Below are 13601 nucleotides of genomic sequence, written 5' to 3'. Positions count from 1 at the left end.
ATCGTTGCTAAATCTTATTTCCGGTGAATTTCACTCTTTTAGCGACAGTATTAAATCGCTGGAATTAATTTTTCCCAACGATTAATAATTGAATCGTATCTTGCAATCGCGGCGATAAAATGTCCTTTTGGCAGCGAATAAAACTCGCCGGTAAAGAAAATTGTGTCCCGGCGATTTTTGGCTTCCGTTGCAGTAGATCAAAAGTGGGGGTTTAATACCGGCGAATATCCAGCGATTTATAAATCGCTGGGAAAGGTGATAGGCAGCGATTTTATAATTTTTCCCAGCGAAAATGAATCGTTGGGAAATGTGATTTCCCTTGTAGTGAATTATGTCTATAAATATAACCTATAAGTTAAGCTGATATTTTAATATGACTTTTACATTCTTAATGCATAGTACATGAATATCTCTAGCTAGGTAGAAACTAGAATATGATGGTTATATGAGATGCCAAACAAATCTCATAGCTGAACACTTTAGGATAGTGTATATATATATTTTTTGCACTACTCAGTCTCAAGGTCCTGCTAGTCACTTCCTTAATTATTAAAAAAAAATTAAAATTAAAAATTAAAATACTCAGAACAGTAATTTTGAAAGCGTAAACATATGGAACCAAGTAATATTTTCTTAAGCACAATTTTATTGATTAAAATAAGCGGTGGTGAATGTTATATGTATAAATATATAAAAAGTTTTCTTTACCCACTCAACATGTCACTAAAAGTCTAAAATAAGTTCTACAATAATAAAAAAAAAAATATTAATATTTTAATTTTTATAATTGCGAATGCTATGCTAAATACAGTATAAGTAAATATAGTTTTTTGAATTTTATTTTAAGTATATTGAAATAAATAATAATAATAATTTAAAAAAAAAACCAAAAAAGTCGTGGAGATATTAATAATAATAATAATAATAAAACCAAAAAATTCGTGGAGACGTGCTCTAGTTTCAGGCTTCTTGCAGCGAAGCGGTGACTATCTAAAAGTGGTACCCGCACGCGAGAAAGAAGTAAAAGAAAAACCCTTATGTCAACCGCGTCGGTGCACGCGTCCACTCTCTGCTGTCTCTCTTCTTCGTCCAAGCTCAACCCCTCCTCTCGCACTTCCATGGCCACCTCTGCTCGCATCGCAGTCGTCGGAGACGTCGTTAGTCTCTCTCGCTTTTGTTTTTATCTTAATTTAGATATCCTATCTCTGTTCAAAAGGATGTTATTTTGTTTCATTATTGACATTAAAAAAAATAATAATAACTAAACGACAATTTGGGGTTTGGTTGGAAGCATGATGATTGGAATCTACAAGAAGATACAAAGGCACTTCAGTTTTTGCAGGTTTTTTTTCCCTCTCATTCTCTTTTCGATTTTATATAATTAAAGAAAGAGTTTGCAATTTTCATTCTGTGTTTGCTTCTGTTTTATATATGATGAACCGAATATTTGTAACCGAGATTTGAATATGGAAGAATGTCAGTAATTATAACTATGTTAAAATGGGGTTCGAGATTTTTGGGAGTGGATTCTAATTCTTAGCATTATTATCATTCTAATGGAAATAAGCGTGGACCAATTGCATTGAACATTAACTATGTGAACCTGGGTAATTTAGTACAGATTATTTGGTCTCTTACTCGGCTTGCCGTGAATATAATTGTGGTACTATATTCCATGAACAATTGACTATCCTGATGGAATTTAAACAACTTTTTGTTTCCAGGGTGAAGAAGTGAATTAACTATAACTTCAGCTCTTCTTTTCAATTTGAAAAGAATATGTCTTATTTGAAATTAATTGTACGAATAAATAAAAATAATAATAATCTTTCTGTGATATTCCATATATTCTATAGTTTCTTACATTGCCAATTTCGAATTCGTGGTCATTAAAATTCATGTGCAATATGAAATGATATTTAAGAATAGATAGTACCTCTCCCTTTCTTCTTTCAAACAAATTGAATTGATTGAGGTTTTGCTATTTGGAATTGTCTTAGCCTCTTAGGTCTGATTCCATAAATAATATAAAAAAAAAATACCTTTTGATTTTGTATGCAATTCATTTTTTTAAAGTCCTCCGCCTAAATTCTAATAATTCCCCAATAGAAATAGCATGATTAGAAGTTCTGGTTAATGTATATTGGTGAATTAACCACCTGAAGCAACAGCCGAAGACAAACAGAACTTCCCAATACGGAGCCTTTGTTTCTACTTGGTTAATTGTTGTGCGCCCATTTTTTTCACTATTTTTTTTTAACATGAAGTAGAAAAGAATTATATATGTATCTCGCCTGATATGGGCTTATGATGAAATGCAGCCAGATTTGGTGCTGTTCACAGGCAGGTTCTATTCGTTCATCTAACTAGTTTTGTTTAGTGGATTGGATCTTTCATTCTGAAATGCATTTGTAACGTTTCTATATGCTTGACAAACTCTAGACTTTTCCACAAGTCTGTACCTTAATTTCTGGAAAGATAATCAGTAAGATCTATTTCTTTTACTGATTCAATGCGTAAACCTTTTTATCTTCTGTTTTGTTTTGTTTTCGCTTCTTTCTCTGGTTTTATTCAGGTGATTTTGGTAATGAGAATGTTGAACTTGTCCAAAGTGTTGCAAGTCTTGAATTTGCTAAAGCAGTTATTTTGGGAAACCATGATTCCTGGTTCACTCAACAGTTCTCTGGCAAGTAAGTTTACAAGTTATTCCCTTTTTTGGTGAAATTAGCATATCAGCTTGTTTCAACCATCGATAATATGCTCACTAGATGGCTTCTTGCTATTTAAGTTTGTGCACTTCATTAGCTTGAGTGTGTTGCTCTCTCTCTCTCTCTCTCTCTCTCTCTCTCTCTCTCTCTCTCTCTCTCTCTCTGCACATGTGCTGCACATGTACAATTAAGTTCTAGTATGCACTCCCGAATGATCAACTTAATAAAGTCCTTGATTTGAATATCAGGAGGAAGGATGGTGTTCAACTTCAGCTCGAATGGTGAGATTATTTTATTTCTGAAATTGTCAAAACTTTCTGGAAAATACCAAGGATGTATCTTATACCATATTTTTCTCTCTCATGTCTAATTTTTTTGACACCTTCCTAATATATCATCTGTTTTTATACTCCGAAGGAATTTTCATGGTTGGAAATGTCAGCATTTTCTTTCTTTCTCTTTTTATGTGTTTTCCAATCCCGAACAATGTTTAATACTGGGTATTCAATATTTGCTTAGTCATCTCTAATTCCTTGATTCACCTTGCAGTTTCTAGCAGACTATTACTTCAATAAATAATGCGAGATCTAATTCATTACTTGTCAGAAATAAGAGAAAGCTAATACCAGAAGCTTTGGGTATCCATATTGGAGGAAAAGTTCTGAAAATATTGAAGATACTTTAGCTGTATTTACCGCCGTATCAAATTTTTTATTGATAGCCACTCACCCCTGAAATACCTAATGTGCCAATGTAAGCAAACCAAATGCATGTCATACCTTAAATATGGCCCCAAGTCTTGGGTCTGTAGTTTGTACCAGAATTCTCCATCACTCAACTCAAATGGCTATCCATCTCTTTTTGGTTGCTAAAGAAAATCGATATAGGATTCTTAAACTGTGTCTGGAGAGATCATTACTTGCAAACACTGCCAGTTATGGAGGAAAGAAAAATATATTAGAAAAGGACATAGCAGAATTCATGGTGTTGCTAGAAGTTTCTAATGAATGTTTTTAAACAACTGAAAATAATCTGGTAGATGAATATATTGATTGCTGCTGAGAAGATTACACTTCACGCTTGAATTGTTTAAGAATTTTGTTAAAGCTGAAAATAGTTTTCGCAATGATCAGTCTTGGTGAGGAGCACGTAGCTTATCGGCGTTTAGACTTTCCTCTGATGAAATTAAGTGTCGTGGGTGGACGGCCATTTTCTTGTGGAGGAGAGCAGATGTTTCGGAAAAGGCTTCTGTCTGCAAGGTATCTCTCTTACTAAAGAAGCATATTATAAAATTGGAGTTTACCATGCTATTTTATCACGTTTGCACTCTTCATATTATTGCTGTCAAGTCTCAATTTCAAACATCCCTGTTGCATGAGTTAGTAATGCACGTGCAACACCACCTGTGTTACGTCACTAACACCTACATGACTCCACTGATGTGGCAGGCATGTATTAGAGGTCACGGCTTGATTTTTGAATTCAGATTTTTTTTTTTTTATGGCTAATGCATGCCTACCACGTTGCTGGTGTTACATGGCACCACTCTTGTTGGACATCTAATCCCTTCACCGGCATCAGCTGCCATTGAATTAGAGTGAAAATGCTTCCTGCACCATGCAGATGACATTTTCACATTTGGTGTCTTACTCCTGTTCTTGTTTTCATTTTGAATAATATTGCAGTTTTCGATTTGATATTTTTACTTAGATATGGAGTCCAAGACATGGATGGAAGTGCCAAGAGAATTTATGAAGCTGTTTTGCGCGTGCCAGAGGGTCATATAGTTATATTGCTTGCACACAATGGCCCAACAGGTGTATCCGTCTGCCAACATCAAATTTAGTTCAGCTATCTGGTACAATTTTCTCAGCATTACTTAAAAAGAAAATTCCTGGGCAGGTCTGGGTTCTAATGTGGATGACATCTGTGGAAAAGATTGGGCCTTTGGGGGAGGTGACCATGGTGATCCTGGTAATTTTACTCACTTTTCAGTTTTCAGATTGTTTTTCCTGTTGATATCTCTTTTTTCCAAGGTCTTCGATCAAACTGCCTTATTTAAGCCTGGATGGTGGCTCTTCAACTTTTGAGGTTTTAGTGTTTAACACTAGGTAATTTGGCTTTGAGGCTGATTATGGAAAGGAGTAAAATGAACTACTTTATTTTGCAACTTGTCCATCTGTTCTAAGATTAAGCAATGATTTTACCTTGCAATGTTATCTTATGATACAGATCTAGCACAAGCCATATCCCTCCTAAAAGAGACTGGCAAGTTCTCTATCCGTGTGGTTGTGTTTGGTCACATGCATAAAGAGCTGGCTTATCGAAATGGTCTTCGCAAGATGATTGCTGTTGGTGCTGACAACACTATATACCTGAATGGGGCCATTGTTCCTAGGGTTAAAAGATTGATCGATGAACAAGGAACTGCTGACCGAAGCTTCATGAAGAATGAAACCCCTCCAACGCCAGAGTCTATTGGCACAAAGCGAGCCTTCACTTTAGTAGAAATCTTGGATGGAACAGTGGATAAAATTGCAGAAGTTTGGGTTTCAGTTGTTGGAGATGAGACTGCATTAGAAGAAGAGCACATTTTATTTAAAAGGGGCAGTTAGCTGTCTCCTTTATTTTATTCCGCATTCAGTCTCATCAGATCAAACACTAGGAACATAATAATTTCTGTTGAATGCCATGGTTGGTGGTAGTGTAAATTTTATACCTTGTACTCTGATTCTACATCTCTTTGTTGTTGTTGTTGTTGTTGTTGTTGAAGAATAAACGAATTACTTAACACAAAATAGAAGAAAATGTGAAAATCTCTCTCCCTTGCATCTCATATACTGCTGTATCAATTAGCAAAACACTATAAACTTTGAGTGTTATAGGTTATGAGAAATGCCATCCATGGAGTTCCAGCTCCTTTACAGGTAAGATATGGTGCCATAGGCTGACCCCCTTCTTTTGGTGATGTGATGCTCACAAATATTCCACCTACCTTTTTTTCTAACAGCAATGCACCCTTTATTTTCCTCCTGAAAAGCTTATATTTACCTGATAAAGTGAAGTTCCATTTTCTAGACTTCTAGACTTATCTATATATTTTTAAGAAAAATACAAAGTCTCTGTAAACTATTGATAATATGATATCAATGTCATTGGCTCAATTGTTGGTAGTGTTTTCAGTGCTCGTCGAAAAATTATTTTATTTTTGAAATTAACAAGTAGCTTTAATCTACTCTACAAAGTATAGAATGTCACAATTAAATACTTAAAATTATAATTAAATCCTTTTTTCAATTAAATATGATCAAATTATTGAGAAAGTAGTTACTTTTTATTGACTAGCATATATAAACATTAACTCAAGATTTTGTTATTAGTCAAATATGATTAGAATTGAAGAAAGTATCATGTTAAAATCGTACTTATGCTTTTTTAATGAAGGGAGATGCAAAATCTGAAATCACTACTTATTCTAAAAGTTTAAACTAATCCGAAAATGTAGATTTAGGTCTGACTTGGTTTCACAAATCTTTAAAATCATTTTATCTCATCTCTCATCTTAACATCCAAATACCATTCAAATATAAATATTTTTCAATTTCAAATTTTCAAGTTTTTAACTTTTACATCTAATCATTAAATAATCATTACAACTTTCTCAAGCTTCCAAACAAAACATAAAAAGTAATTCAACTTTTTTCAAATCTCAAAATAAAAATTATATTCAAACACTCTTTTAACTTTATAATTTTTTTATTTAACTTTTTATCTCTCCTTTTTCAAAATTTCATAAAAATTTTAATTCAAATCATTTCACTACTATTTACAAATTATCTCACTATTATTCATGAATTTCTCATATCATCTATGTGACCAAACGAAATCTTAATCATTTATATTTGTTCACATATGGGTCAATCTCTCTTTTAATGAGTGTGTCCAATGCATTAAATATTTATTTAAATAAAGTAAATTATTGTAGAATCGAGATTTGAATTCAAGATCTCTATTACGACACTATGTGTTGTCACTTGTTTCAAAAACTTAAAATAATATAAAAATATAATTTAATCATTTATATTTACCTTTGACACAAAATTATCAGTTAATGACAACAACATATAGGATGAAAACTTTCTTTTTATTTCTATGAGTAAGGTAGGAATTATAATTTGATATTCAGTCAAAAGTGAAAGGGTAGATATGAAAATACTTGTGCAGATTTTGTTGAAAACGACTAATTTAATGAAATTTTTGTAGATCTTAATAGCCTATTATGAGTCGATATTATTGCAATCCCTTGATTAATTGTAAAAGAAATCTATTACAGATATAAAAAGATTACATGAAAATAAATTTATAAATTGACATAATTTTACGTGATGTATGATATTTACTTTATATTAAAAATAATTTTACATTTTGACGTATTGTATCAAGTCTGTCAATTTATAAATTTATTTTTATATAATTTTTTTATGATTAAAGTATTTTTTATTATAAAATTATACATTTCTTAAAGATAAAAATAAATATAGATATTTATAAAAATTATTATAAGATGAAAGCTTTTGTACACTGCTTTTAAGCTTTTCTGTTTAAAGATAAAAACAAGCGTATATAGTGCATCAACTTCCAAGCAGTCAATGGGCTTTTTGAGTCTTTGACCCTTTCTTTTCTTTGGACTAACCTAAAGTTCCCTCCCACCTGATGGCATGAAAGAGAGGTACGAAGAAAATTACTATTCAGTCCCATATCATGTCACTTCTTTTCTTATTTGAAATTACAGCTTAGGACCAAATTCTCATAAGCACAAACCTAGATACTGATTTAGGCAATTTTTCCTATTTTTAATGCATGTGGTTATACAATCTAATGGGCTACAACATTCTAAAATTCACTAGAGAAAGAATTTCAACTTGTAAATCTCTCTCAACAACTAATCGCTTCGAATAACACTTATCTTTAGGATCTATGTCTCATATGAGTCGATATTATTACTTGTTGAATAATATTATATACAGTTCTACAATATAAAAATTGCACGCGCTCCCTTTTAAAAAAAATGAGATCCACCATAAAAATATATATATTTTTTATGTGAGTCTCAGATTTATTTAATTTTTTTAAAATGAATGCGCGAAACTTACATACTCTAAGACTGGAAATATCATTTTTCTTGCTTGAATTGTTTGCCTGTATTGAGTAAGGCCACCACCCGCTTGGTTGTTTGACTCAGTTCAGTATAATTTTAAGCTGGGTCTAACATCTAAATATACAACTCTTAAATTATTGAATTCATCTCAACTCAAAATCTTTTTCAACTTCCAATAAATACATTTAAATTCATCTTAACATCTAAACACATTTAAACTCATCTTAAATAAATCCCACAAAACTTAAATCACTATCTAAACTCAGCTAAATTCAACTCAACATCTAAAAGCAGCCTAATTCTCAATTACATGCGGATTCTTTAAATGTTTTGTTCAAATTCTAAAATCTAGAAGAAAATAGAGATAAATGTATTGACATCAACGTGAATCGAAATATTATAACGACAACTATATAGAAGCAACATATGTATGTATCCCTTTGTTTTGAACCATGAAGTTGAAACAGAAATTATAAGGAAATATGAAGAGGTGCAACCGTATATACGTATAAGGATAATTCTGTAACTATAGTGTACTTATTAAAAATAGGAATTAAAAACTACCAAAAGCAAAGGTAAATGGGAGGGAAATTGGGGTCAAAGTCTCAGAGGAACAAGGACAGTTGTGGAAATTGACATCGTCTTTTTTATTATTAATTAATTAATACGTTTGGATGAGCAATACAAAACGAGGAATGGCTGGCCCTGCCTCTAACATCACTGCCCCCAATCTATCAACCTCTCTTTCTCCTGTCTTTCTTTCTGAAGATCCCACCACTGTTTGACCAAATCTGAGCCGTTGATCTTTCCCTTTCTGCATTTATCCCAACCTTCTAATTTAGATATTTTTTCAGGATAATGGGGACATCCCCTGCATGCATGCAGCTACAAGCTCCACTGAAAATGTCGGAATTGCCCTTTAAACAAATATAAGATCAAATTTTATGATTTAAGAAGGTCTTGCAGCCTTGCAGGTGGCATTTGCATAAACCAGTTTTATGTGAAATATTGAGTTATAATTTTTTTTTCCAAGTTATTTAATAATTGAGGTTTCGGTTAGTTACGCATTTAAAATAAAATGACATGAGATATTTTATTTAAAATTAAATATAACATTATTATAATATTATTTTTTAATATTATTTTTATTTTAAAATTTAAAAAAATTAAATTATTTATTATATTTTATATGTAGGTTTTGAAAAGTTGTAATAAATATAAGAGATGAAATCAGATAAAATTAAGAGGTAATTTGGTTTTGTGTTACCAAATGAAATAAAATCTTTGAAGGTTAAAACTGTCTTTTCGTAACTTCCTCAAAATCAGAAAACATAAGTCGTACAGATCATCATAATCAACAAGAACTCCCATATAGTTTAGAAGTTTCTATGTTTCTCATAAATGTATCCAATTCTTTCCTTGGTTTGTGTTTTCCCTTCTTATTTTTTCAGGGTCCTTGTTCCTCTCTTGCTTAACACCACTTCCTGTTCACCCGCTTAGATCGGATCTATTCTCTGTCAATCCCTCCCTTTAGTTTCACCAGCCTAAAACCAGAAAATACCTAGGAAAAAAAGAACATTTTTTTTTTTTTTTGTTTATCTTCCAGTAAACCCAAGAGAAAATCTTAATCCCATGTGATAAAAAAAATACGGGGTTCTGTTCCTGACCTCCATTTCTGAACTGGGTCCGTGTTAAATGGGCAATGTGACGTCGAGTGTGGCTGCAAAGTTCGCATTTTTCCCACCAAACCCGCCAACGTATGATATATACAGAGAAGAGGATGGGAGGCCGGTATTACCTGGGGTGACGGCGGACATGAACGTGGAAATGAATTTGCTGAACAGCAAAGGCGGGAACAAGATTGTTGCCATGTTCTGGAGGCATCCCCATGCTCGGTTCACGTTGCTGTACTCGCATGGCAACGCTGCAGACCTTGGTCAGATGCACGAGCTCTTCATCGAGCTCAGGGCTCACCTGCGTGTCAATGTCATGAGGTACTTTTGGCTTTTGCCGGGTTGGTTTGTCATCATAGGCCCAATGCCTGTGGATGTTTATGGTTTTGGTTCTCTCCTATATATGTTCTGTTCGGTGCTTCTTTTCTGGCTTTTTTTTTTTTTTTCCTTTCTTTCTTTCGGGGGTAATTGGAATCGTTGGATGATTACTGGATGAACATTTCTTCCAATTTTTGTCTATTAATTTTTTCCAGTACCCAATTCATAAACTTTCTTAATGGTTGTATTTGCGTTTTCGAATCCCTTGTGTGCGGTTGTTTTATCTAATTCTTTATTGTTTTGCTTGCGTAAATTACCTATTATTTTCTGGTTCTGATTTTCCAACTTTTTCAGTTTTCTCCCCCACCCCAAGCTTCCGAGATTTTCTTTTCTTGAGTTTATGGTTTGGTTCTCGATATCGTTTCAATTCTCTCTTTCCCCCTCGCCTTGTCTTTTTAGTTTTGCATATATGGGAGCCATCTGGTGAGACTCATTCGTATGGTTCTGGTCTGATTTGTCCACAAATTTGCTGGCCTGTAATAATATGCTTGATTTTGTTTCTTGATAACTAGGTGTAATGCGTACTTCTATCTCTACAAAATCTTGGAAAATTTCAGATATACGTTGATGAAAGGCTCTTAAATTATGTTTGGTTGTTTTAATTTGTTTTCTATTTGGACTGGTTGTATATGATGATGATATTCTTGGGATGCGATTAATTAGTTAATCCATTTGATTAATTTTGGCACCTGCATTGTATTCTTCATTTGATCATTTAAAGCAGTACTAAGAACCTTTCCTTCGTTATTTACTTGGTATCTATTGATATGTTGCAGCTATGATTATTCAGGATATGGAGCATCCACCGGTAAGGTAGGTACTGTCTGAAGATGGCTGGTTAATTTGCGTTTACAGTTTCCGTTTGCTTTGGAAAATCTACTGCAGACAGTTAGTTAATTCCAAAAGAATAATGATTATCTAGCTAGACTGGAGAAAAAAAATCGACCCAAGTAAAAAAGAGAGAGACACACTAAGTGGTCTTACGGCATTTATTATTTTTGAGACCACATCAAATGCTCAGTAAATAGTGTTGAATTCATCTCATGTGTCTATTTATCTCGCTTAAATCTCTCAGGTTTTACACAAAACTGAAAGGATGATCCTAATCTTTCACTCAAAACTTCTAATTATTATCCAAACTTGAGAAGAATAAGATGTGTATGATCTAGTACGTGTCTATATAACTGTACATCTGACAATATCTCTGTAATTGTGGCAGCCTTCTGAGTTGAACACATATTACGACATAGAGGCTGTGTACAATTGTTTGAAGAGGGAATATGGGATTAAGCAAGAGGATTTGATATTGTATGGCCAATCTGTTGGAAGTGGGCCGACTCTGCATTTGGCTTCTCGGTTACGCACGTTGAGGGGTGTTGTTCTTCATAGTGCCATTCTTTCTGGCATTCGGGTGTTGTATCCGGTCAAGATGACATTTTGGTTCGACATTTTCAAAGTAAGTTTGGCTCAGATCACTACTGTTCTTAGTTTTCAAGCTTTTTTACTTGGTTTTGTTCTGAGGAAGCTCCCTGCAATCTTTCAGAATATAGACAAAATACGGAATGTCAGCTGTCCAGTTTTAGTAATACATGTAAGTGTTCTTTCTTTCTTTCTTTCTTTTGTTTTTGCAAAAACATTTTGTACAATGAATTATTCGATCTATTCTCAAGCCAGTGTGTAGAGTACAACATCCACAACACTTAAATGGTAAGATTTAATGTGTAAGATTCAAGTTTTAAAATTTTTCTTCCAAATCAGATTATACTGTATAAGCACTTTATTAAGTGTGTTCTCCACACCAGCTTATAAATAAAAAATTTATTGTACAATTCCATCTTTATAATGAATTTGAATTCTGGTTCTTACCTATTTTCTTTCTGAAGTTTATAGAGCCTTTCTAGTTTCGTTTTATTTGTTAGATGTTTTGGTGCATAAGGTGCATGTTCTATACCACACCAAATGATTCATGGACAGTTCCATCTTGCATGCCAGCACTAAGGAACCCTTCACCACCATTATATTTTGTGTTTGAGGTCTTCAACCTTGTTTGGTTTTTGAATTATTGATTCATTTCCATTTTCCCTTTTTCTTCTCTCTTTCATAAATTCATGGTTTGTGTACTCAAAATAGTCTGTTTTAATCACTTTTTGCTTGGTTGAAACTTATCAAAAGGATTTTTGTTTCTAATACAATACTATGGAAGAATAAGATCAATTCTAAAAGTTTACATTGTTCTTTGTTGAATCATCATAGATTCATAAGGAAAATTCTCACTGTGGATGAATTGAAGGCAATTCATTAAAGATCATCAATCTTTGCCCGATTTGTCAATAGAACTATTTGATTTGGAAAACTGCTATTTACATTACTCTCATCTCACTCCTATCCGGACCGTAGTGGTGTCATTATCCATCAACACTTGGAATTTATTACTTGATCAATCCCACATCATCACAATGCATGTGATGGAAATGATGTGATTGAGGCATGTAGCATATATAACTCATTTAAGACTTTAATTTGGTTCATTCTAACTGCGATTGGTATGGGCATATGGCATATATACCACTTGATGGATCCTTTGCAGGGAACAAATGATGAGATTGTTGATTGGTCACATGGAAGGCGTTTGTGGGAACTTTCCAAGGAAAAATATGAACCCTTATGGGTGAAGGGTGGTGGCCATTGCAACCTCGAAACTTATCCCGAGTACATTAAGCACTTGCGTAAGTTCATAAATGCAATGGAGAAACTCTCATTCATGATACCACAGACGGCACAACTCACTTCTAACACCAGTTTTACAGAACAAGTGAGACGCAATAAGTGCTTGAGATTTGGAAAATGATAGCTGCTTCTAATTTCTCATGATCATCAGTACTTGATGATTAGGAAACCGAAACAAATTATATATAGATCTTGCCTATGCTTGCTTGATTCATGGATCCAGTGTTTGGCAGTTAAGCTAGCTGTTTGTCTCTGTACGATGATTACAAAGATATGGCAAAATGATAGGAATCGTACAGAGTCTGTTTGATGCATACAGATCTTGTTGATCAGCTTACCATTTTTTGAGATAGCATTCGTGATATCAACCCATTCGCATTCAAGAGAATGTGCTTCTTGATCTGGATTTAATGTACAATTAATTAACAAACTTAAGCTTTATTGTAAAGACTATCATCATCTTCAGAAATGAAATACATGGGTTTGGCAGCAATTAGCCTGTTTTATTTCATTGTTTGTGCCATTCTTATAGACTTAGCTTAATCTATGTTCATGCATCCTATAAATTCTTTCTTAATGCAAGTTGATCAGTGTTACTATTTATGAAAAGAAAGAGGTTCCAAAATTTTGAGATTTTTAGGCTCATGATAATGTATTATAGATTTTTAATAAACCACGTGGCACTACGTGATGATGTCATGTCAAAATGGTCATCTAAGCGGTAAGTTTCAAATGATCCAGTAGTAGTACTCACTTTAAATTTTATTTTTGATTGAAGTTTATTGTTTTTATTTATATTTTTCGAAAACAAGAATATTGTTGTTTTTCAATGATCTATTTTTATTTTTAAATTTGTTGAAGTTTGAATAGAGATGATGGTAGGTTTTGAGGGGCGCCTTTTGAATGAATGTTAATCGACAAGCAGTTGCAACAATAAAGGAGTAGTAGTTAAGTATT

At 33.2% G+C, this 13601-nt stretch overlaps 2 protein-coding genes across 3 annotated transcripts; both read left to right on the top strand.

The window, feature by feature from the left end:
• Positions 1-954: 954 nt before the first annotated feature.
• Positions 955-5426, top strand: LOC109000953. Of its 2 annotated transcripts, none has more exons than XM_018978028.2 (9): positions 955-1157; positions 1292-1342; positions 2322-2343; positions 2576-2690; positions 2957-2989; positions 3842-3967; positions 4419-4525; positions 4611-4682; positions 4941-5426. In XM_018978028.2, exons 1-9 carry the CDS (start codon positions 1038-1040, stop codon positions 5321-5323), a joined length of 1029 nt encoding a protein of 342 aa, XP_018833573.1. In that variant the 5' UTR covers positions 955-1037; the 3' UTR covers positions 5324-5426. The 2 variants fall into 2 exon arrangements, with proteins under 2 accessions (XP_018833573.1, XP_018833583.1); XM_018978038.2 differs by having other exon boundaries at positions 2322-2347.
• Positions 5427-9259: 3833 nt separating this feature from the next.
• LOC109000936 (alpha/beta hydrolase domain-containing protein 17C-like) lies at positions 9260-13155 on the top strand. The gene is made up of 5 exons (XM_018978009.2): positions 9260-9860; positions 10694-10730; positions 11137-11373; positions 11461-11508; positions 12505-13155. Exons 1-5 carry the CDS (start codon positions 9562-9564, stop codon positions 12763-12765), a joined length of 882 nt encoding a protein of 293 aa, XP_018833554.1. The 5' UTR covers positions 9260-9561; the 3' UTR covers positions 12766-13155.
• Positions 13156-13601: the final 446 nt, after the last annotated feature.

Source organism: Juglans regia, chromosome 15 (genome assembly GCF_001411555.2).
Source record: "Juglans regia cultivar Chandler chromosome 15, Walnut 2.0, whole genome shotgun sequence".
Classification (NCBI taxonomy): Eukaryota; Viridiplantae; Streptophyta; class Magnoliopsida; order Fagales; family Juglandaceae; genus Juglans; species Juglans regia.
This window is presented reverse-complemented; position numbering and strand designations above follow the sequence as displayed.